This window comes from Strongylocentrotus purpuratus, unplaced genomic scaffold (assembly GCF_000002235.5).
Source record: "Strongylocentrotus purpuratus isolate Spur 01 unplaced genomic scaffold, Spur_5.0 spur5_scaffold_18, whole genome shotgun sequence".
NCBI classification, from domain to species: domain Eukaryota; kingdom Metazoa; phylum Echinodermata; class Echinoidea; order Camarodonta; family Strongylocentrotidae; genus Strongylocentrotus; species Strongylocentrotus purpuratus.
In genome coordinates, this window is record NW_022145603.1 from 26792634 (window position 1) to 26819165 (window position 26532).

The following is a 26532-nucleotide window of genomic DNA, read 5'->3' on the forward strand; positions in this document are numbered from 1 at the left end:
TATGGGCAAAAACATACCTATACAAAATTCATTGTAACTCTTCAGAATAGATATGAACTCCCAATATGTTTTCATATGTTGATAGATCATGAGTTGGAGATATGATTTCATGTCTCATTTGATCCTCAATTAACTCATGATGTCATCATAATGGCCTCCGAACTCAAAATTTAAATTTGCATATTATGACGTTTGCATATTTTTGGAAAATTGATTGTATCTCTAAAAATATTGATTGTTTTTCTTCAAAATTTTGATATGTTGTAGCTGAGATAATTTCTTACAAATATGGTGTACACAATTTTCCTGTTTGACAAAGGTATCATGGCGTATTTTTGCAATTAAAGGAGGCATGTCGATTTTTCACATTTTGCGTGTATTGTCTATGGGACATGACTATTTCTCAAAACTGCATTCTACATTTCCGTCTTTCGCGAGCAACATCTCCGTTGTTTTGACTTTTTTTTCGGTGAGCTTCGAGTATGTTGTAGCTGAGACAATGAGCTATCTCCAATGTGTACTTCATTTTTCGATCATATGCCGGGATCATGCTCATATTTTACTTGCAAAGTGGGATTTTAGAATTCCATTTTCGTTTACGTGTAATCGCTATGGGAAATGTTTTGGTATATCGGTAACGCACTTGACTTCCGACCTTGAGATCCCGGGTTCGAGTCCGGGTGTCTCCCAAAAAAAAATTCTGAACTTTTTTTTTCTTGTTGACCTTTCACTGTACCATCTCCTTTAATTATTCGAACACGTAGAATCGCAAATAATGTAATAAACAACCCTATTTACTTTATTGTTTCCCTATTTTCACTTAATCCATTACTTTTTGCGTGTAATCCCTGTGGGAGATAATTTTTTCTCAAATCTGGATTCTACATTCCTGTCTTTTGCGAGCAATATCGCCGTTATTTCTGCTTGGATTTTGTTGATTTTTGAGTATGCTGTAGCTAAGACTATGTGCTATCTAAATCACCCCTCATTTTGTCAATAAGATGTCAGGATCCCGCTCATGATTATGATCTTCATCATGATCATCATGATCATCATTATCATAATGATGATAATCATTTATCAATTACATTTTCATTTCTTTGAATAAGATAAAATCGTCAAAATGTTATCTTCATGATGTAAATTAGAGTCAAAGGTGTAACTGGTTACTGCGCAGGGTCAATGGTCATATTTTTTCAATCTATCTTCCCTAGATCCATAATGATCAAGGGGACACAATTTAAACTTGACATATGGATAGATCTTAATGGATGAAGCATTTCATGAAATAATATGATATCGTGTAATGCATTCTTTATTATGTAAACCATTAGCATACGTATCACCTAATTCGTCAAAGTGACGAATTAAAGTCTAGTTTGTTACATTGTTGTGATAAAAAAGACTTTATCATTGCCCTTTTTTCGAACACAAATTATATTGCTGTGATTGTCATTCATTACTCGTCTCTTAAAACAAACAATTTTTGGGATGAAATTTACTACAATTTGGGGCCTATATTAAACACACAGGCATGGCTTTCTACATTGGCCACTCCATATTTCACTCTTCTTTTCCAATTCAATCTTTTTTTTAGTTCAAACTTTTATTCAATGCATTCAGACAAATTGATATGAGGTACTCACTTTCTGATTTTTGTCTCCATTTGGTTTGCTTAACTTAAAATGTATATGAAATATGTAACAATAAACTGAAACTGAGAGGTTAAAATGTGTTATAAAACTCACGCTGTCGCACAGAGCATTGGCCAAATTGATGAACGCAGAAGACGATGAGTTTGCGAGATCAATCTGGTATGTGTTGTTGAAGGTGATGACCATAAAAATCACAACATCTGAAATTGAAGGAAGAAATCAGTAAATAATGATATTATAATGAATAATAGTAATAATGATTAGTAGATATAATGGCAACGATAATAATCATCATAATCATAATCATCATCATCATCATCGTCATCATCATCATAATAATAATAATTGCCCGAAAACCCTAATTGCAACCTAAACCATAACCTAACAACTGAAGCCAAGACCCTACCCCACATCCAACCGACCAAGGCGCTAACAGCATTATTACCCCAGTCACTGAATTTATTGCGCAGAAACCCATATTGCAACCTAAACAATAACCTTAATTCTAAACCTAACCTGAGACAAAAGTGTAGCCAAAACCCTAACCCCACACACAACCGATCAAGTCGCTAACAGCATTATTTCCCCAGATATGAATTCAAATAATATTCTGCAAATAACAATGCACATCAATTTAAGAATCATTTCAGATATATAGTCACCTTTTTACATTAACTTTCGCACCCTAACGATTTAGAAAACCCAAATCCTATAAAGTACCATAGTGTGTCTAGCTTCATACCAACAACAAAACTTGAACTAACTCGGTGTAGTACCTGGTGTGGTCCCCGGAGTTGATCCCGGAGTTGTTTCAGGTGTTGTTCCTGGTGTTGTAGCTGGCGTTGTTACAGGTGTTGTTCCGGATGTTGTGCCTGGTGTAGTATCTGGTGTTGTTCCCGGGGTTGTTCCCAGTGTTGTTCCTGAGAGGACAAAAAATGTTAAACGCAATACTATAAGAGAACTATACACCTATGGTAAAATGTCTGCGGTTAGTTTACTCGATTATCAGTTGCTGTGTGGCATCAAAAATTCTATGAATTAGTTGTAACAAATACTGGAAGTGACGCAGGACATTCAGAGAACCCAAATTCTCCGAAGTACTATAGTGTGTCTAGCTTTATACCCACAACAAAACTTGAACTAACCTGATGTTGTGCCTGGTGTAGTAGCTGGTGTAGTAGCTGGTGTAGTAGCTGGTGAAGTACCTGGTGTGGTTCCCGGAGTTGTTCCAGGTGTTGTTCCAGGGGTTGTTCCGGATGTTGTTCCAAGCGTTGTTCCAGGTGTTGTTCCGGATGTTGTTCCAGGCGTTGTTCCAGGTGTTGTTCCCGGTGTTGTTCCTGAGACAGAAAAATATGTTAAATGCAATAATATAAAAGAGCTATACACCTATGGTAAAATGTCTGCGCTTAGTTTACTCGATTATCAGTTGCCGTGTGGCATCGGAAATTCCATATATTAGGTGTAACAAATATTCAAAGCTACTTACAGAGGCAATAACGACATGATATTCAGAGAGCCCTAATCCTTGTAAGTACCATAGTGTGTCTAGCTTTATACCCACAACAAAACTTGAACTAACCCGGTGAAGTACCTGGTGTAGTACCTGGTGTAGTAGCTGGTGTAGTAGCTGGTGTAGTAGCTGGTGAAGTACCTGGTGTGGTTCCCGGAGTTGTTCCAGGTGTTGTTCCAGGTGTCGTTCCAGGGGTTGTTCCGGATGTTGTTCCAGGGGTTGTTCCAGGTGTTGTTCCTTGGGTTGTTCCTGAGACGGAAAAATATGTTAAACGCAATAATATAAAAGAACTACACACCTATAGTAAAATGTCTGCGCTTAGTTTACTCGATTATCAGTTGCCATGTGGCATCGGAAATTCCATATATTAGGTGTAACAAATATTCAAAGCTACTTACAGAGGCAATAATCACATGATATTCAGAGAACCCAAATCCTTGTAGGTACTATAGTGTGTCTAGCTTTATACCCACACCAAAAATTGAACTAACCCGATGTTGTGCCTGGTGTAGCAGCTGGTGTAGAAGCTAATGTAGTAGCTGGTGTAGTAGCTGGTGTACTAGCTGGTGTAGTAGCTGGTGTACTAGCTGGTGTACTAGCTGGTGTACTAGCTGGTGTAGTAGCTTGTGTAGTAGCTGGTGTACTAACTGGTGTACTAGCTGGTGTAGTAGCTGGTATACTAGCTGGTGTACTAGCTGGTGTACTAGCTGGTGTACTAGCTGGTGTACTAGCTGGTGTAGTAGCTGGTGTAGTAGCTGGTGTAGTAGCTGGTGTACTAGCTGGTGTACTAGCTGGTGTAGTACTACACCAGCTAGTACACCAGCTAGTAGCTGGTGTAGTAGCTGATGTAGTGGCTGGTGTACTAGCTGGTGTACTAGCTGGTGTACTAGCTGGTGTGGTAACTGGTGTACTAGCTGGTGTAGTACTACACCAGCTAGTACACCAGCTAGTAGCTGGTGTAGTAGCTGGTGTAGTGGCTGGTGTACTAGGTGGTGTACTAGCTGGTGTGGTAGCTGGTGTACTAGCTGGTGTAGTAGCTGGTGTAGTAGCTGGTGTAGTAGCTGGTGTAGTAGCTGGTGTACTAGCTTGTGTGGTAGCTGGTGTACTAGCTGGTGTACTAGCTGGTGTAGTAGCTGGTGTACTAGGTGGTGTACTAGCTGGTGTAGTACCTGGTGTACTAGCTGGTGTACTAGCTGGTGTAGTAGCTGGTGTAGTAGCTGGTGTACTAGCTGGTGTGGTAGCTGGTGTACTAGCTGGTGTGGTAGCTGGTGTACTAGCTGGTGTAGTAGCTGGTGTAGTGGCTGGTGTACTAGCTGGTGTAGTAGCTGGTGTACTAGCTGGTGTGGTAGCTGGTGTAGTGGCTGGTGTAATAGCTGGTGTAGTAGCTGGTGTACTAGCTGGTGTGGTAGCTGGTGTACTAGCTGGTGTACTAGCTGGTGTAGTAGCTGGTGTACTAGGTGGTGTACTAGCTGGTGTAGTACCTGGTGTACTAGCTGGTGTACTAGCTGGTGTGGTAGCTGGTGTGGTAGCTGGTGTACTAGCTGGTGTAGTAGCTGGTGTAGTAGCTGGTGTAGTAGCTGGTGTAGTAGCTGGTGTACTAGCTGGTGTGGTAGCTGGTGTACTAGCTGGTGTACTAGCTGGTGTAGTAGCTGGTGTACTAGGTGGTGTACTAGCTGGTGTAGTACCTGGTGTACTAGCTGGTGTACTAGCTGGTGTAGTAGCTGGTGTAGTAGCTGGTGTACTAGCTGGTGTGGTAGCTGGTGTACTAGCTGGTGTGGTAGCTGGTGTACTAGCTGGTGTAGTAGCTGGTGTAGTGGCTGGTGTACTAGCTGGTGTAGTAGCTGGTGTACTAGCTGGTGTGGTAGCTGGTGTAGTGGCTGGTGTACTAGCTGGTGTAGTAGCTGGTGTACTAGCTGGTGTGGTAGCTGGTGTACTAGCTGGTGTACTAGCTGGTGTAGTAGCTGGTGTACTAGGTGGTGTACTAGCTGGTGTAGTACCTGGTGTACTAGCTGGTGTAGTAGCTGGTGTGGTAGCTGGTGTAGTAGCTGGTGAAGTACTTGGTGTGGTTCCTGGATTTGTTCCAGGTGTCGTTCCAGGGGTTGTTCCGGATGTTGTTCCAGCCGTTGTTCCAGGTGTTGTTCCTGGGGTTGTTCCTGAGACGGAAAAATATGTTAAACGCAATAATATAAAGGAACTACACACCTATAGTAAATTGTCTGCGCTTAGTTTACTTGATTATCAGTTGCCGTGTAGCATCGGAAATTCCATACATTAGGTGTAACAAATATTCAAAGCTACTTACAGAGGCAATAACCACATGATATACAGAGAACCCAAATCCTTGTAAGTACCATAGTGTGTCTAGCTTTAGACTCACAAAAAAACTTGAAATTACCTGGTGTAGTACCTGGTGTGGTTCCCGGAGTTGTTCCAGGTGTTGTTTCAGGTGTTATTCCAGGTGTCGTTCCAGGGGTTGTTCCGGCTGTTGTTCCAGGCGATGTTCCTGGTGTAGTACCTGGTGTGGTTCCTTGAGTTGTTCCGGATGTTGTTCCTGGCGTTGTTCCTGGTGTTGTAGCTGGCGTTGTTCCCAGTGTTGTTCCTGAGAAGGGGGGGGGGGGGATGTTAAACGCAATACTATAAAAGAACTATACATCCTATAGTCAAAATTTCTGCGCTAAGTTTACTTGATAATTAGTTGCCATGTGGCATCGGAAATTCCATATATTAGTTGTAAAATATACTCAAAGCTGCTTACAGAGGCAAAAACCACATGACATTCATAGAATCTCAATCCTTGTAAGTACCATAGCGTGTCTAGCATGGGCGTCAATCCTTACGTAATACCTATTGTTCAGGGGGGGATGAATGAATAGATCATCCCCCCCCCCCCTGAACAATAGGTATCAATTACAGATCTACGCCCATGGTGTCTAGCTTTATACCCATACCAAAACTTGAACTAACCTGGTGTAGTACCTGGTGTCGTCCCCGGAGTTGTTGCAGGTGTTGTTCCTGGTGTTGTAGCTGGCATTGTGACAGGTGTTGTTCCAGGTGTTGTAGATCGAGCTGTACATGATGGTACCTATACAGAAAATAATGTTAAAAGCATTCATTTCGAGCAGCTCCGGGGCTTAGAATATAAACTTTTCATGCGCGGTAGCGGCCGGCGCAGCAAATATGAAACCGTGCGTATAGTCCGGCAGCCATCTCGATATACCTTGTTTTAGGGTCTATAGTTTTTTTTTTTTTGGATTATAGTTCCTTAGACCATCAATTTGAAGAATCCGATTGCTGACACTCTGTCAGCCTTGAGCAATTTGAGATATGTGACGTCACACAAAATGGCCGCCAAAATACCCTTTTTTACCAAAATTAATGATAACAAAATTGTTTACAGTATTTTGCTACATTAAATGTCAGTCAAATATCTTGATTTTTTTTCTAGGATCATCACTAAATAAAAATTGACGATGTTGAATGATAAAAAATGGCATGTAAATTTGCATAATTTAGATTGGCGCCCTCTATAGACACGTTAACTTGCAAATTTTAAATGATGGCCAAATGCCAATTTCTAACATGAAATTAAAATTTTGTATAAGTCACACGCACTGAATACAATTAGTAAAAATTGTGCACCACATTTTGGTGTGATTTTTTTGTTATTTTGTACTTTAAAGGTAAAGATCAGTTTTGGAAACGCCCCCCCCCCCCCTCTCAAAAAATGAAATGGAAGCTCTTATCACCAATCATGTGAAAGAATATGTTTTGACTAATACGTGATGATACAAATTTTGCTGAGAAACCGCCTACTAATTGATATATTTGGTAAATTATTATATATATTTAGACCTGATAGATATCGCGCACGTGTCGCGTTATCCCATATACATCCTTCTGTGTACAGTGCTTGTAACTTTACCAAGACTGGGCCAAATTTCTAATCGTTTTGATGATTCCAGAACCTTGCAGTACACACAAATACTTATAAGCTAGATGATCAACCTTTTCTGATCGATTCCACAACGTTTCTTTCACAATGCAATCGCATGACCATAACTGGTCTTTATCTTTAATACTTGAAGAAAACAAGCTAGAATTTCATGCTCTCTGTCCCATAGATATGAGGTGCCATATGGTTAAATGCCCGTTTTCAGTGACAGCATTCCGAAATTTGATTTGTATTTTGAGGTAATACATACTTTTATATGAACCTATCATGAAAAGGTTCCTCTCTTACAAGGGAATTTATGAGTTTAATAAAGCGAAATATCCACCCAAAATGACCAAACATGGTTACCTTCCAATGGCTATCATTTGCTGCTTCAGTTTGATCGTTATAACACTCGACAGAGGCGCGAAAACCACAGAAAATTGTGCATGCTAGTTTTGCTTTGTTGCATTGGCACCGTGATGATTTACATAGGCTTCCACTCGCACAAGTGCACCGTATTAACCTTAATATGTTGTCCGGTGCGAGTTGTACATTTGTAAGTACTGTGACAGGGATCAGGGATTTAGTTTCCTCTTCGTTTGCATAGCCATACTTTGTAGGATCCAATGATGTGGGTCGTGACTGCAAGGCGTGCTTCCACACACATGTTTGCAGATGAGCTCTCTTGCCAACTGAGTCCAAAGGGAGTCAAATCTTCTGCTTCATCACTTTCAGCAATGCATGTACCCTTTTCAATCCCAAAGTATGCTCCAATAGTGTCGCATCCCCTCAACGCATGTCCTGCCAACATCGATGGAATGATATCTCCTAACTTGTGTACAGTGGCAGGAATGTCAATAACAGTTCGCTCTTTGATGACTCCATGATCATTGGCGTTCTAAGTTATTCATGTACATAATGATGGACCCTAACCCTAACAGCCACGACCCTAACATACCTTTTCTCATTAGCAGCAATTTGAATCGCTTGCTGTACTATGATGTTGTCTGCTTCTTCATGTGTTATGGAAAGATCTTCCCTTGGCATGACATCGCTGCCTGGTATCATTTCAACAGATACCTCATCTTGACCGGTAATGACCAGCTTGTGCTTTTGCCTATTTCTGAACACCTCATCATTCTGCAGAATCACGCATACCGGTATATGATGTTGATCAACTGTAGTTTGTTGTCAGTAGTTTCTGGGAGGGAAGCAATGAGGTGGGAAGACTCTTTTGGATGACTCTCGATTCGTCATGACTTCTAGAAACCCTGGTGGCACACCAACCAAAGATCATCAGATTTTGATACAGAGTAGAGCACAACCATCAAACGGGCTGTACAAGGTTGTTCAAGTGACACGTCAACCTTTGTCAAATTCTTCAAGTTCGCCTTTGACCTGGTGAAAGCTTCCATGACAAAATATTCTTGATATTGACATATCTTCAACTTGCCTGCAGTCCTATTACTCTAGAGTAGATCAACTTGGTGTCATAGACTTTCGAATCCTCCAATGTTAATTAAACTACACCCTCCAAGTGGTTGAAAACTTCACCTACCTCGGCTCCATGTATTAAGCAACCTCTCCCTTGATCTCGAGCTCAACGTTCACATTGGCAAGGCAGCAACCAAGATGGCTAGACACTCAAAGCAGGCCTGGAAGAACACTTTACTATAAACCACCGACACGAAAATGAAGATCTACCAGGCCTATGTGCTCAGCACTCTCCTATATGGCAGTGAGTTGTGAACCCTGTATGCAAGTCAGGAGCGCCGTTTGAATGTTTTCCATTTCCGCTACTTGAGGCGAATCCTAGCTAGGCATCAAATGGCAGGACCACATTCCAAACAAGGATGTCCTCAAAAATTAGGAGGGATGATGACCATCTACGCTCTTCTATCACAACGACGGCTGAGACGGCTTGGTCATGTCAGTCGAATGGAAGACGGCCGCATTTCAAAAGACATCTTGTACGGAAAGTTAGCGACCAGAACCAGGACTGTTAGAAGACCTGGCCTTCGCTTCATGGATGTGTGCAAGAGGGATATGGAGGCCAGTGAAATCAACCCTACAAAATGGGAAGCCTATGCTTCAGACTGCCCCAAATGGAGATGCGCTGTGAAGACATGTATACAGAGGAGTGATCAGAAGAGAGTAGAACAGTGGGAGGAGAAAAGACAACAAAGACGGCAGCTAGCCACGGCTTCAACAGCACAGACACACATGAAATTTGTCTGCAACTGCCTCTCTAGGATTTGACTGTTTAGTCATAGCAGGAGCTGCACAGCAAGAAACTCTTGCTTGAAGCTGTTAAACAGAGGTACAATTGACGGTGTTCAAAGGGAGGGAGTTCCAGAGTCTTATTGTATCCGGGAAGAAGCTCCTCTTTTAGACAAGCATTCAGGCAAAATGAACAATAATCTTCTTGGAATGCCCTCTGTGCAGGGATGTTAATGGAGTGAGGAAAGTATGTGGAAAGTCTTTCAGCGGGTTGTTGATGCGAAAGATCATCACCACCTGAGCCTGTACCCTGCGTTCTTGTAATGTTGGCCACTTGAGCTGGTTCAGGATGGCTTCTACTTTGCTTGTCCTGCAGTGGTCATTGCAGAAGGAGCGGACATAGCGCCGTTGACCCATTTCAAGCTTCTTGATGATTGCTAATTGTTTGAGTGTTAGGGTCCCATATAATTATGATGATGGCATACTCCATGATTGGTTGAAGGCGAGTATCGTAGCACAATTATTTAACTTTTCTAGGACATGGTTGGATATTTCTTTGAAGAAAGGCACGGGTGGAGTTGGAGTATTTGCTGATAATGTTGATATGTGGGTTCCAGCTGAGGTTTTTCTGCGACTCAACACCTCGATACTTTGCTATATTTTTGTCATCTAGGGTCTGTCCGTGAATTTGATGATAGATTTGCGTTTATTGGTGACATGTAGAACCTGACATTTATGTGGGATGAATTCCATCAGCCAATCACGCTCCCAGCGTTGCAGTGAGTCAAGATCCTCTTGGAAACGTTAGGCATCTTCCTATGTCTTGATGTTGCTGTATAGCATGCCATCGTCAGCAAAGAGCCTGACTGTTGGGTTTGGGGAGAGGTACGGTGGCAGATCATTGAGGAAGAGGAGAAACAGCATCTGGCCGATAACGCTGCCTTGCGGGATGCCAGATGTTACTTGGCTGGTGTTGGAGATGGGTCCTTCCAGTAACACCTGCTGGGTCCTGTAACTCAGGAAGCCAGAAAACCAAGCATGTGTGGGTTCCCAGATTCCATAGAATTAGAGCTTGTGTAACAGCTAGCCTTCCATGGGGAACCTTGTCAAATGCTTTGGAGAAACCAAGGAGTGTCATGTCCAATTGGTCTCTGGCATCGATGCCTTTGGCAAGGTCCAGGACAGCAAGGACAAGCTGTGAGACGCAGGATCGCTTCTTTCGAAAGCAATGTTGTGCATCAGACAATATGTTGTGGCTTTCAAGGTGGTTCATGTTGCTGCTAAGAACGATGTGCTCCAGTACTTCACAGGTTACTGACGTCTGAGAGACAGCTTTGTAGTTATCTGGCTTGCTACGGTCACCTTTCTTGAAGATGGGATCAATATATATAGCCATCTTCCATTTATCAGGTATGCACGCTCTGGTTAAGGAGGCTTGGAAGAATAGAGGGAACACAGATGTCAGTTTGGTGGTCAGAAGTCTGGCTGGGATTTGGTCAGGACCAGTGGCTTTATGAACATCAAGCTCAGACAGGATCTTCAGAACCCCTGGTGGCAAGATAGTAATGTGATCCATAGTTGGGTAGGGGCTTCGTCTTTTGTCTCTCAGACTAGTCATATCTTCATTGCAGTTGAAGATGGATGAAAACTGATTACTTAGAATGTTCGCCTTTGAGAGGCTATCTGAGTAAGTCTTTCCATTAGATTATTTCAATGGAGCCAACCCTGAAGCATCGCATCGCTTGCCGTTTATGAAACTCCAGAAACACTTTGGTTTACAGTTGGTGTCTGGGCTGACAATTTCTGTCAGGTACCCGTTGTAGACTTTCTTGGAAATTGTGTCATAGAATCCACCAGGTAACTTCTGTTAAAACTCATGCATCTGTCCGGTACAGATGCCAAATGCTTTATCATCATTCACTGACGCTGGATCAATGCTGGTCTAAAAAAAAGCTTATGAATGGAACAATGGGAGTGTCGTGGTCGAGTGGTTTAAGGCGCTTGACTGTAGATGCGAAGGTCGAGGGTTCGAATCCCGACACGGCACTAATATCCTTTGGCAAGATATTTACCTGCACTTGCTACTCTCCACCCAGGTGTTAAATGGGTACCCGGTAGGATGCGAACGTTCATGTGGTTGAACGAGCAAGTGTGCGCCTGTAAAATGGCGACTGGCTGGAATGCTCCCCAGGGAGTGGAAAATGTGCACACATTGTGTGCGGGTAAGCCTGAATCCGATGACCGGGGTAATAATATATCTGTAAAGCGCTTAGGTACATCGTTGGATCGGTGTATTGAGCGCTATATAAAAAACCAGATTATTATTATTATTATTATTAATAATGTACCGTAAAATCACTTTTCACTGATTCTCTTGTAGATCTTGGTTTCTTTACATGTATCTTAATTTAGACCAAAAAATATGTAAGATAAATGCAGCACAATCGTAATTATTTCATGCATACGAAGCATATAATATGTGTTTAACGTGACGTAGATCTAAGAAATTGGCATTTGGCTGGCACACCTATTTTTATGCAAAATTAATATATTTATAGAGGGCGCTATTTCAAAATATGCAAATTAGCTTGTCATCTATGGCCGTGCAACATCACGAAACAATTTGTAGTGATGGTCCTAGAGAGATACAGACATTTGGCAGCCCAAAATTGTAGAAAAATCCTTGTTTTATATTTATTATACATTTTTAGAGAAAAATCATGTACTTTGGCGGCCATTTTGTATGACGTCACATATCTTAAATTGCTCAAGGCTGACAGAGTGTCAGCAATCGGATTCTTCAAATAGAAGGTTTAGGCAATCATAATCCATTGAAAAAAAAACTATAGACCCTAAAACAAGGTTAGGCCAATAATCTGGATTTGGCTGCCGGACTAGTAGGCCTATCGACGATACAACATGCATGGAAGAATCGTCGGGGTAGGACGAAGAATTACTCCCATCGAAGACTTCTTCAAATTATAATTTCAAGCGGCCTGCGAGATGCCCAGAGGAGTCGAGCAACCTCCTAATTAAGTCAAAATTGTAATTAATCCCTTTGCATATTTTGAGACGTCGCCCGGCCAACCCGCTGTTTGAATAGTTTTCCTATGCAGCCTCTAAAGCTCCGACACCTTCGGTGTCCACGTCGGAGCTTCCTGGAGTTAGATCCACTCCACCCCCCCCCCCCCCCCCCCCCTGTTGACTGCAACAATTAAATTGGAATGGCAAGAATGACCCTTTAAACCAAGCCAATCAAGACAATGGAATATAAGAATTGAAATCACTTTTGAGAACATATCTTGTGTAATGATTTACATTAAAATATGCTATGCTCGAGCCAAAGTCAGGCTAAGTAGACTACATGCAGAAGTCAACGATCACACTCACTCGCTCATTTTGGCAGGCCAGGCGAGCGGGCTTACATCAACTGATGCCACTGCAGCAAAGCACGTAGACCGAAAGCTTCAGTCTCTATAATCGTCGGTTGTTCCACATGTGCGCCATCTACACGTTCGTAATGGCGTTATCACGGTGTTTCCTCCCGGTAAGTGGAACCAATGTATAGCCTAGGCCTAATTTAAAATTGGATATACACGAGGTAAAATGACATTTTGGGGGATTTTGGGGGATTTTGGGGGCATAACAATACGGCCGTGGCAAGTTTGTCATGTTTGTGGGGAGAGGCCTATAATTTAACGGCTAAAATCTAGCCGTGATATCTTCAACATATATAGGCGATCGTTCAGTCTCTGTAACCGGAGGTCTAGTGGAGCCAGACGTAGTCTCAGTGGAACAACCGACGATTATAGAGACTGAAGCTTTCGGTCTACAAAGCACGATGCTAACTTACCCGAGAATGTGTTGAAGAAATTGCTCATACGTTGTGTTACGAAAAAGTAAGACCCATGCGGTAATTTCTTTTCTTTTTCTCGGTGCTTGCGTACATTATTCCTTCACGAAGGCTGTTCTGCATTGACTTGAACGAACATGTAAGCTTTTTTTGTTTTTCTTCTTCTGTATCCTTCTTTTGGTGTTATACAGCCGAAAAAATAACGCTGGCAGGAGAGCGGGAGGAAGGCGTGGTGGTGGGAGTTTCCCCGCTACGAGCTTTTGGGGCGGCGGGAGAATGAGCGTGGTGGCGTGCATGAGCCTCGATCCCTCCAAATGCAATGCGGGAGGGTTGACAGCCCTGGTTATATCTGAATTGCATTAAAAAAAACTGGCTAAGATCATCATTCACAAGTTTAGAGGTTTAGTTCTGTCAGGGATATGTGAGTTTAAATATCCCTGGTTCGGTTCTGTGTTCCTACCGCTGTAGAACCCACTGATTTATGGGGATGAAATACCAGGCGCGGATCCAGGATTTTCCAATAGGGGGGGGGGGGGGGGGGGGGTCGGAAATTTCGCTGAACGTTTTTTCAACTCAACATACCAATACTGACAAGGCCGTACTGGTACAATAAGCATTGACGTCGGGCGGGAGGGGTGGTAGGGGATGGGGGGGGGGCTAGTCTGCGAAGCGAGCAAGCAATAGTTTGATCATGTATTTTCTGAAAGTGTTATTTATCACCAAAATAAACAAGAAAACATATGGAACACTGTGGTGTCTTTTGGCGAGTCTCGAACGCATGCTCGCGCGCATGTATTATATAACCAATATCTAAAAAAATAACGATAGAATAGTATTGCCGAAAAAGTATATTTATATGAATAACAATAATCAAACAAAAGTACTGTAAATATACTTCAAATTAAAATAGGTAATACAAATTGTTACTAGTGCATATAAACTGCCAGAAATGATGTATAAACAAATAAAATTAAATGTGGCTGGTCAAGATACTGCATTATGATATGATTACAATTTTATTTTATTTCAGTCAGTAAAAGAACACTTGAAAGTGAATAAAAATAACAAACACAACATATGAAACTCTATTATTTAATTATTTCCGGATAAAATGAAATGAAACTACATTATATCATATGGAAATTTGAAAATACCCTAGCCTGCATACACAACAATATAAATTTTAACAACATATAAATGGACACATCAAAAATATTAAGGAAACATTCGAAAGTTCATAGACATATTTGAGCATAGTATGTTATTCTTTTAAGTCCTGTTGTGAAACTGTACTTGGTTTGTGCAGCTTGTACTTCGTGTGGTAGTGAGTTCCATAGGCAAGCGCCTCTGTACACAAATGTGCGTTTGGTACTATCCGTTTTAGGCTGGATTGTCTTGACACATAGATTGCCACTTCTCGTATTATATGGTTTTTCTCTGTGCGAAAATTTATCAATTAAATAAGAAGGGGCTTTTTTATTAAGTATATTGAAAGTCATTAAAGCGATATTTTCTTTCCTTTTCTGTTCAAGCGTATCCCATCCAAGTTTATTAAGGTTGTAGCTTCCCGATGAATCCCAAGGGGTATTATTTATTATTCGAGCTGCCCGATTTTGTATTTTTTGGAGTTCATTTTAGTAGTATATATCTCTATGGGTTAAACTTAAACTTTTTTTGTGTGAATTTGGGCCTCGGTGTCTTTTATGTAGATGCATACACGTTCTTTTCTTTTTGTAGTTAAATTGTTTTAGATGTGGAATATAATACAAATAATCCCCTTTTGGTTTCAGGCAATGGCAAACTATCACTTCCTCGTCGATCAGAATGTATACGCTATCTTTCCTCAGCTTCGCTTCGGAAAGATAGCTACATCCAGATCGCCTCGGAAGTGATAGTTTGTCCCATCACCTTCACCAACGGTAATTATTTGCTTATTGTCAATAGCAACTGCCACAGGGCTATCACAAATCTGCTAATGGCCAATTAAATGCGAGGATATCAGTAGCTTTTTTTAACAATTATCATATATTTTTGGGATAACAGGTTTATGAAACACGGCCCAGTTCGAAAAGAGTAGACATATTTTTGTTTTAAATCGCAAATTGGGATTTCAAGATTGGAGGTAATGGAATAACTTGTTTGTTCCAAGTGAGGTTGATGAAACCAGGGTTTTATGTGATAACTATAATTATAATATACTTTATTATATAATATATTTTTGAGGCACATATCACCAGAAGATCATTTCTAGTAATAAAGATAATAGTAAGAAGCAATAGAAAAATTGTTGGAAAACAGCATGCATTTTAATTCATTTAAGAGCACCAAAATTAACCATGCAAACCATAACAATTGACTAATCACCACATAAAGAAAAAAAATTGACTAATAACACATATCAAGTGCATAAAAGATCCTGTTATTTTTTTACAAAGAAAGAGAAGGTCGGAAAGTGAACAGAGAGGGAGAGACTGTGAAAGAAATGTCACTATAGAGAGAAGAAAGAAATGAGAGATTAGTCTCAGAAAGGAAATAATGTTACGAGATAAGATTATTGAACGCAATCATAACATTAAACAGTGCTATCAATGTTTTCGTGTCTTTTTCTTAATTCTTTCAAGCTCTCAAATATTGCATGGTGAACTTAAGTACAGTAATTGTAGAAAAAGAAAGCAAAAATCTCGAACCCGCCAAAGCCTCCTCCCCACACACATAATAGAGGTATATACAATAAAGAACCACGCCTTCATTTTCAAACTGACAGAATTTGCAAACTACCTGGAAGATAGACAGCAAAATTAATCTGGAAACTTGCTTTCCAGGACAAAGTCAGTCTCAAAACAAATTTTAATGACAAAATAAGCTAGTAAGAATTATTCCGTAATAAAAATATTAAAATTATACAAGTCAAATTTTGTTAACAATACTCTGCTTCCAGTAAACAAAATCAATATTCAGACCCGCCCAAAAACTTGATTTGAAAGTAGACGGTCGATTAATTCCATGAAAGGTTGCGTTCACAGTCCCATTCACATATTCCGAGGAGATGTCTTACATGGCGATTACTGCGACATACCATTGTATTCACGACTGAGGACTTTAATGGGGGGAATCCCATTTGGTCTACAACCAGTTCGTCTACTATCCACATGATCTAATAATCATTTCGTCTACTTATCATTCGGTCTAATGACTACTTAGACTAATAGTCATTTGTAATAATTCACATATGGTCCCATATCAAATTAGTCTACCTCCCATTTGGTTTATTGTTCATTTAGTCCAATAACCAGTTAGTCTAATTCCCAGTATGTCTAATGCCCATTTCGTCTACCATCTATAAGGTCTAATAATCATTAGTGATTATTATTCATGATTACATGATTATTGGACCAAATGGATAGTTGACAAAATGAGCATTAGACAAACTGGGAATTAGCAGCTTAAAGCATCAAAAAAATATTTTGAAATTTCAACTTACCATAAAGAGTACTAGCATGACCCATGAAAGAGCTGGCGTGATTCGTCGGATATCCATTGTCAGCGGTTCTGGCCCGGAGGCTGGAACAAATCAGAGACATTGTACTATTATAATGGTTTATTTATTCCAAATGATGCATCGAAGCCCGGGTGCACGATTTTTTTACAAAAGTATTTACGTGATAACAAAATACACTATATAGACTCAAATATAATACAAGTAAACAATTGTGTGAGTGATTTCGATAACTTTGCTTTTCTCGATGGGGTAGACAATTTTTGCATTTCAAATGAAACTAGGAGAAAGTCAACATTTGAAATCAAGCATGAAATTGTTTGCTTGTATTATTATAATTCTACATAGTGTATTTTTAACCAAGTATTGAACTAAATCTGAATTATTAAACAGCACCGTCGTGCATGGACCTACACTAAGGCAAAACAAAACACAAATAGAAGGGAAAAAAAGGGGGTTCAATCGCACTCTTTGCAACCCTCTCCCTCTTCAGATTACTAGTACTGTATATATGGATAATGAGGTGGATGTAGAATCGGATATGAAATTGCTCATCTTATTACGCCGATATATGTGCTTTGATTCAGTTACAGTAACGGTTATAATCGGGTTTCAGGGGAAGCTCAAGCTCTACCAAGCTCTCGATTCTGATAGTCGACCAAGGAGACGACGTGACGCATGCGCAGTTCATTTAGGTGACGTCCAAGTTCAAGTTTTATTTTCACATGTGGTTCATAAAAAACAAGTATACATACATGTTCAGACATATAAAAAATACACAATTAACAAACAATAATATTAAGGGAAACAAATAGCGAACAAAATCTAAAATCTATAAACAAAGAACAACTAAATACATGTAGATATAAAATTTAAAAAACATGTGGGGGGACCAACAAAGGCCAGGGGCCTGTCGAGGCTAATCCCCAGAACAATAGTAGATATTTTGGATATTTTATATATAAAAAACAAACTAAAAAAACAAAAACAAACAAAAAACCCACAAACAATAGCGACGTACAGTACATGATAAAACAAAATTCAGTTGGCAAATTAAACAGGCAAACAAAAAAATTATATTGTACCACTATACATTTGTGAATCATTTTTATGTAAAATATACAGTTTAAATTTACGTTTAAAATTAGAGAGTGTCGGACTGTTCTTAATCTCTAGTCTCTACAGGTATTGAATTCCAGGATTTTACACCAGTGTAAGAAATTGTTGTTTGAGAGAAACTATATTTATATAACGGCAATCTTAAGTGATTTGAATTTCTGGTACTATGGCTATGAATTGTACAATTTGAAGTGAAATAATTATTAAAACTATCTGGTAAAATGTTCTTAAAATAGGAGTACATAAAAATGTCGACGTGCAAATCTAAAAGTCCCTAGTATGCTTAGCGTGAAAACTGAATTATGTTCTTAGACTAGGCGTACGAATATGCTAAAACACTCCACCCTCGGCGGCTGGCAGCAAGTGTAGGGAACATTGAACCGATAAAATAAGACCCGGTCAGATTCCGAACACCGCCCCCCCCCCCCCCCCCCCCCCAAAAAGTGCGGTATCGTATAGGGAATTAAAATTAGTTTTCATTATCAATAGCGCTATAATTATGTTGGTGGATTTTCTTTTGATCATATCAAGGATATTTCTCAATTCTTAAGAGATACTTCTTTTTTTATATTCCTAGGAACACAAATGCACATGTATTAGTTTACCTGAACGACCAAGTCAACATATTAATTAGTTATTTATTCATACTGATAAGTTAATAGAAGTCTGCAGTGAAAAAAAATAACACTAGATTTTATATTCACTTGGCACTATAATTTATGCTGATAGATTTTCTGCTTTGATGTATGAGGAATATTTGTTCTTTTGAATACATCAACCTAAACACTGAGAGAGGGGGCAACGTGGGCAACGTGCACACCCCCCCCCCCTCCCCTACACGCACATAGAGTACCTACATAACGCACAGACACCATCGCGCTCTCCACGGTAGTAAACAGAAGGAGTGATGGACATCGGAAAAGTTTATGAGCAGGTGAGACGTTTTGAAGATATTGGCCCGAATTCACAAAGCAAGCAGGGGCGTCGCCAAAGGGGGGGTGTGGGGGGTGCGACACCCCCCCACCTGTCAGGATATTGTCGGTAAAATTGCGCTGCCGTCGGGAAAAAAGAGAAAAGGGGGAGGGGAAAAAAGAGAGGGAAAAAAAGAGAGGGAAAAAAGAGAGGGGAAAAAAAGAGAGGGAAAAAAAGAGAGGGGAAAAAGAGAGGGAAAGGGAAAGAAAAGAAAAAAAGAAAAGGAAAAGAAAAGAAAGAAAGGAAAAGAAAGGAAAGAAAGGAAAGAAAGGAAAGAAAAGAGAAGAAAGAAAGAGAAAAAAAAGAAAAGAGGGAGGAGAGGAAAGAAAGGAAAAGAAAGAAAAGAAAGAAAAGGAAAAAAAAGAAGAAAAAAGAGTGAAAGGGAAACAAAAGAAACGGGGAATGAAAAAGAGGAGAGAGAGGGGAGGTAAGAGTCTGAGAGTGGAGGAGTGGGAGTAAAAGAGAAAAGGTGGATGTTAGGTGGAGTCGTCTCGTCGAGGGATCAAGAAAGACACGGGTAAATATGTTGCTGTGTCGGGTCAGCTGTGTCGGTATTCTTGCTCGATCCTCGTGTACTATAATTTATCAATGCAGAAGTTTGAAGTCGGTGAGATGTATATTGTCGGTCGGCCGACAAGTTTTTTTCCCTACGAACTGTGACTTCTTATCCGCTGTGACGACTTCGAGAGTGACTACAACTACAATACTTGTATTTTCTCAAAGTTTCACTTTCCTATAATATCAGCTAAAGAAATCAGAGGTTTAAAATTTTCGGGGAAACTAAATTCAAACAAGGTTTAAGAGTCAACAACGGTACGACAAATCGTCTTCCTTTCTTTATATTGTGATGAAACGCCAAAAATTCCGCGCTTCGCGCGGAAGGGGAAACTTCATTTAGACGAGTCGACAACGGTACAACGAATCGTCTTCTTTCTCTAATAATGTAAGGAAATGTCAAAGCTTTCGCGCTTCGCGCGAAAGTGGGAAACTGAATTCAAACAAATAGGGCTTACTAAAAGTCGAAAACGGTACAACGAATCGTGTTCTTTCTCTAATAATTTGAGGAAACGTCAAAGGGGGAAACTGAATTCAGATGAATAGGGCTTAATAAGATTCGAAGACGGTACGAGAAATCGTCTTCCTTTCTCTATATTGTGATGAAACGCCAAAAAATTCCGCGCTTCGCGCGGAAGGGGAAAACTTCATCTAGACGAGTCGAGAACGGTACGACGAATCGTCTTCTTTCTCTAAAGATTTAAGGAAACGTTAAAGCTTCCGCGCTTCGCGCGAGAGGGGGAAACTGGATTCAGACAAAATCAATAGGGCTTATTTAGAGTCAAAAGCAGTAGTACGAATCGTGTTCTTTCTCTAATAATTTAAGGAATCGTCAAAGCTTCCGCGCTTCGCGCGAGAGGGGGAAACTGAATTCAGACAAAATTAATAGGGCTTATTTAGAGTCGAAAACGGTACAACGAATCGTGTCCTTTCTCTAATAATATGAGGAAACGTCAAAGCTTTCGCGCTTCGCGCGAGAGGGGGAAACTGAATTCAGACAAAATTAATAGGGCTTATTTAGAGTCGAAAACGGTACAACGAATCGTGTCCTTTCTCTAATGATATGAGGAAACGTCAAAGCTTTCGCGCTTCGCGCGAGAGGGGGAAACTGAATTCAGACAAAATTAATAGAGCTTATTTAGAGTCGAAAACGGTACAACGAATCGTGTCCTTTCTCTAATGATATGAGGACACGTCAAAGCTTTCGCGCTTCGCGCGAGTGGGGGAAATTGATTCAGATGAATAGGGCTTAATAAGAGTCGAGAACGGTACAATGAATCGTGTTCTTTCTCTAATAATTTAAGGAAACGTCAAGGCTTCCGCGCTTCGCGCGAGAGGGGGATACTGGATTCAGACAAAAATTAATAGGGCTCATTTAGAGTCGAAAACGATACAACGAATCGTGTTCTTTCTCTAATAATTTAAGGAAACGTCAAAGCTTCCGCGCTTCGCGCGAGAGGGGGAAACTGAATTCAGACAAAATTAATAGGGCTTATATAGAGTCGAAAACGGTACAACGAATCGTGTCCTTTCTCTAATGATATGAGGAAACGTCAAAGCTTTCGCGCTTTGCGCGACAGGGGGAAACTGAATTCAGATAAATAGGGCTTATTAAGAGTCAAAAACGGTACGACGAATCGTCTTCTTTCTCTAATAATTTAATGAAACGTCAAAACTTTCGCGCTTCGCGCGGGAGGGGAAGCTTCATTCAGATAAGGATTAAGAGTCGAGAATAGTACACCGAATCGTCTGCTTTTTCTCATGATTTAATGAAATGTCAAAGCTTCCGCGCTTTGCTCGGGAGGGGGGGATACTGAATTCAGAAAAGGATAAACAGTCGAGAACGGTACAGCAAATCGTCTTCTTTTTTTATAATAATTTAATAAAACGTCAAAGCTTTCGCGCTTTGCGCGGGAGGGGGGGGGACTTCATTCAACCAAGGATTACCAGTCGAAAACGGTACAATTAATCGTCTTCTTTTCCTAATAATTTTAGGAAACGTCTAAGCTTCCGCGCTTCGCGCGGGAGGCCCATCACCCACACCCCCCTAATGAGCGCGCTTTTAAGTGATTCTCTTGATCACTACCGCCCCTCCCTCAAAATAAGATCCTAGCTCCGCGCCTGCATTAAAATGTATAGCTATGATGCTGACTAAATTGAAGAAATAATTCGTATATTTATGTCTTTGAGGAAAATGACCATTTTGCGCATATGCAAGTACTATAAATAGTCCATAGGAAAAACAATTTAGCCTTCGGCCCCAGGTTTATAGGGTTGAATTTGTAGATATTGGAAATTTAATTTTGTCGGTAATTGGTGGCTAGTTTTGTCGGTAATCGTTGGCCTCTACACCCCCCCCCCCCCCCCCACTGAAAAAGGTCTAGCGACGCCCCTGAAAGCAAGGTTTGAGCTCAAACCTCCTTTTGTTCTTTACAAACCAGGTTTGTAAAAAACGCGTAAAACGCGTCATATGACGTACGAAAACCAAGGTTTGTCGACAAACCTCCTTTGTGAATTCGGGCCAAGTTTGAAATGATCACAATTGGTAGAAATGTAGACTAAGATCTGAAACTTGTTTTTGATTCAGCTACAGTATTTAATCAATATAAGTCTACTGTACGTGATTGTATATCTGTTTCGCTCTGTTTCCACCAGTGTTCTTTTGTGTGTAAAAACTTAAAAATAACGTAAACCAAATCTCATTTTCTTTAAGAATGCGAGGAATTTTTAATGTTACACCCTTCTTTGTGTAAATTTCAAAGGGTTTAGTGGATCGTGGCACCGATATTGCTCGCGCGAACTTACACAGGAGCACACGCGTACGCATGATTTTTTTCAAGGGGGGGGGGGGGGGGGGGGGGGGGGGGGGGGGGTTAAAAATGTGGGTAAGAGGATATATATTATTTTTTTTGGTCCCAAAAATTTGAAAATTTGGTCAATCGGCCTTGGGTGGGGGGGTAGGGTCGGCTTTTTTGGGTTACCCATTACCACTTTTTTTTTTTTATCTTTTTTTTTAATTCAAAAAATAAATAAAAGAAGGGGGGTTCCTTCAAAACATACACAGCAAAAAAAGTTAAAGGGGGGTGGGTTTAAACCCCCACCTGCGTACGCGCCTGCACACACACACACACACACGCACGCATCCATACACACATCTCCACACAGTGACTTTGTATACACATAATAAAGACTTGTCTTGTACTTATATATATTTATATATTAGGTCGTTCTCAACCTTTTTTAATTGTTAATATCTTAATATATGTTTTCCTGTCTATTTTAACACTTATTTCATTACATTCCATGTGGTGAAGGTGAGGGGAGGAAGGGGGGGAGGGTAGGGGGATTGCTAATATTTTTTAAATTTCTCAAGGAGAGGCGTCTCCCGTCCCCTATGAACAGTTGAATAGCTGTCTCCACATTTCATGTTTTTCTTTTCTTTTCTTATTTGTCTTTCTAGTAACGTCACGTTATTCATATCTATTGAAAACATTTTCAATGCATCGAATTGTTATGCTCGCACCCTTTTAACAGCAACGCGTGTAGTAGGACGAACCGGAAAAATACCCCCTCTCTCTCTCCCTCTCTCTCTCTCTCTCTCTCTTTCTTCTTTTCTATTCACGCTGAAACCCAACATTGCTTTTTAGGACTAACAATATGATGAAACCGGAAACCACAATGCAAAACCTAACATTCAGTAAGCACTTCAGCTCTAAAATAAATCCGTGTTCTGAAAGAGATGAGCAGCACTCCAAAAGATATTGGCAAATGGATATTACTGTTACTGTTAGTATTTGAAACTTGTTGGGCAAATCCAGATATACATCAGAGATGACAGCACTAAAAGCCAATCTGCACTAGTTAGACCAGAAGTGATTAGACCTCCCTGTATGGTCACTGACGGGTGGTTATCTCATCAAATTAGCTCTCAATTAACATAAGAAAGGGGGTACTATGAGGGACCAATGGTCACCGAATATGCACTCTTTACAATATAGAGGGCGCAAGAAGCTATAGGTAGTACAATGGGGCTTTAAGAGCAGGGAGGAGGTATAATAAGAGAACAGCAATAGTCTAACTCACTAATGTTATTAGATATAAAGCACGTTTCTTAGCAAATGTTTCTCCTCACTACCCTAAAAACTTGCCCTTTCCCCACTCGCTCAAGTCTCAGCATCTCAGATGGTTAGACAATGCTCTCTTAACCGGGAGGTTCAGGGTTCGAAACCTGGTCGCGGTGCTAGGGGTCTTATTAGGTAGGGCATACAATCCAATGTCAATATCAAGTCCCTCGAGGAGGACTTGAAGCCCTCGGTTCCCATGTTGCTTACTTCAAGCATACACATGCTTTACCAACACTCACATACATAAATATCTATTGCTTAATGCCAGAGGTGGTACAGGTGGTAAACACTCGAAACCTTCCCAAATCGGTCACAATGTACTTTTTTTCCACGCCGGATGCACGTAATGGCCCGAATTCACAAAGGAGGTTTGTCGACAAACCTTGGTTTTCGTACGTCATATGACTCGTTTTACGCGTTGTTTACAAACCTGGTTTGTAAAGAACAAAAAGAGGTTTGGCGAAACAAAAGGAGGTTTGAGCTCAAACCTTGGTCTGAGCTCAAACCTTGCTTTGTGAATTCGGGCCAAAAGGTATTCATTGAACTATGTGGTATATCACAATTCTGACTAGGTGTTCCCAGTTTGCCCCAGTTAGTTGATGATGATCAATTGATTTTTGAACAAATAAGTCATTCATATCTCAAGCTGACAAGGTGTTGGGGTATGCAGTACATTTTTCCTTGTGTCTCTATTATCAAAATATTCTTTTGATCTGAAATAGTCCCTGATTCAAACCATCTTTTGCACCAAGGCCATCGGAATTTCTCATTTATTGAACAATCAACTTTAATGTCGTGAGAAGAGGGGCTAGCTAGAGCGATTCTACATAAAGACTCCACTCAATTGAAACCAAGACAAAAAGTATTCCTTGAGGTTTGGCTGGGCACGGAGCTGCTACATGTGTCTAGGGTCAGGGTATTTTTTAGAAAGAAGTGACATGTTACTTCATATTTGTAATTTTGAATACACACCAATGATACGTTGTTATTTGTTTTTTATGCCTCCGTTACGAAGTAGCCGGAGGCATTATGTTTTCGGGTTGTCCGTCCGTACGTACGTCTGTATACGTACATCCCGTTCTCGTGATCGCGTTATCTGAAGAACCAATTGATGGATTCCTGCCAAACTTTGGTCATGTATGGATCTTGCAGAGCCGATGAACTGATTAGATTTTGGGGTTACGAGGTCAAAGGTCAAAGGTCACAGGGCTCATTATGTATGCAAAAACAGTTCGTGATCGCGTTATCTGAAGAACCGATTGATGGATTCCTGCCAAACTTTGGTCATGTATGTATCTTGCAAAGCCAAAGAACTGATTAGATTTTGGGGTCACGAGGTTAAAGGTCAAAGGTCACAGGGCTCATTATGTATGCAAAAACAGCTTGTGATCGCGTTATCTCAAGAACCGATTGATGGATTGCTGCCAAACTTAGGTATGTTACTTGCAAAGCCAATGAACTGATTAGATTTTGGGGTCACGAGGTCAAAGGTCAAAGGCCACAGCGCACATTATGTATGCAAAAACAGCTTGTGATCGCGTTATCTCAAGAACCGATTGATGGATTCCTGCCAAAATTAGGTCATGTATGCTACTTGCAGGGCCAATGAACTGAGTTGATTCTTGGTTCATAAGGTCAAAGGTCAAAGGTCATGGGCTCATTATGTATGCAAAAATAGCTTGTGAACGCATTCTCATTAGAACTGACAGATGGATTACTATTTAACTCAGGACATCTTGCAGAGCCAATGAACTAAGTAGATTTTAGGGTCATGAATGAGGTCAAAGATCAAAGGGTCATATACATATATTATATGTATATGAGAAATTGCTTGTAATCACGATATTCTGAGAACCTGTTAATGGATTACAATTGAACTTGAAATCGAAAAATTTCTTCTGTTTTGGTTTGTAAAATTGCTCTATGACGGAGGCATCATTTTTTACTGCGCGCAGTCAAATTCCATCTAGTTTCCTTCTAAAAACGTTATGTATAAGGTCCCACTTCGTACATTTGAAATAATCACTCCTACAGCAATGGAGGTGCTACATGACTGTAAAATAGCCCTTGTTTCCCCCTCTTCAAAGAATACTTCAACCTGTGTATCATGGATTGCACTGTGTGCATAATTGAATAATGATTACATAACTTTTGAGAGCACGAATCCGGTATTTTGTCTCCGTGTGTTTCACAGTTTGGTCTGCAATGACCTTTATCTGCTCAAGCTCAAACTGCAACTATGAACTGGCTTATTACCCTGTTTCTTAATGTTGAAAGCGATAAAGAGGACGAGCATGGTAAAATTGTACTTTCGATAGAAGAGATATAATATAAATTATGCCACCTCGTTGCTCAAAAAAAATGGAGGTATTCAGGCACTTCAATGCCTGAAATCGTCATTTTTCTAAAGGTTTTGAGCGAGGAATGAATACATTTTATAATCTATTAAATGCTATTTCCTCATGAAATAGTTTGTACTCTAGCAGTTTCTAATGTTGGGTTTCATGGAATCGTCTGTATTAAAAAATAAAAACATTTGTTTAAAAACGTCCTTAAATTCTCTCAGGGTACCCTAAGGGCTTATAGATATATGTGACACCCCGGTTAACAAATGCTGCTTTATGGCAACGCAAGCTATTGTAACAAGAAATATGTGAATCCTAATTCATGTACATCTTGAGAAAGAGACATTTTCCTTTACCACTATTTGTATTAGGAGGCCGTTTCAAACGACAACATTTTTTAATGCTCTTAAATAAGTATTTATTTATTTATTTACTTGATGACCGATTGATGAATGGATGGATTGATTAGTTGGTTGGTTGGTTGATCTTAACTCTTGCTGTGCCGATATCACAGGTGACAAACAATATACAGTCTAGGTTAAACATGTACCGTATTTGCCAGCGATAAGGCCGCAGAGCCGCACCCCAAATTTGACATTTCGTAGAGGGGGGGGGGGGGGAACAAAACAACAACAAACGGACAGCCCATTTTTAATTCACACTAGCTTATACATTTTGTATGTATGCATACATTTGAGGAATATACTACATGTATATGTTTAGGATCATTAAATAAGGTATTAATGGTA

General features: G+C 40.3%; 1 protein-coding gene across 1 annotated transcript in view; it reads right to left on the reverse strand.

Annotated features, from left to right (window-relative positions):
- LOC105437152 (probable GPI-anchored adhesin-like protein PGA18) overlaps positions 1 to 13456 on the reverse strand; it is a gene marked incomplete at its 3' end in the record, with an annotated part of 29975 nt that extends 16519 nt beyond the window's left edge. The window contains exons 1-4 of the mRNA XM_030989633.1: positions 13173 to 13456; positions 6130 to 6247; positions 5573 to 5764; positions 1749 to 1855 (exon numbers count right to left, since the gene is read on the reverse strand). Coding sequence (XP_030845493.1) covers positions 1749 to 1855; positions 5573 to 5764; positions 6130 to 6196 — 366 coding nt within the window. The remainder of the gene's footprint in view (positions 1 to 1748; positions 1856 to 5572; positions 5765 to 6129; positions 6248 to 13172) is intronic.
- Positions 13457 to 26532: the final 13076 nt, after the last annotated feature.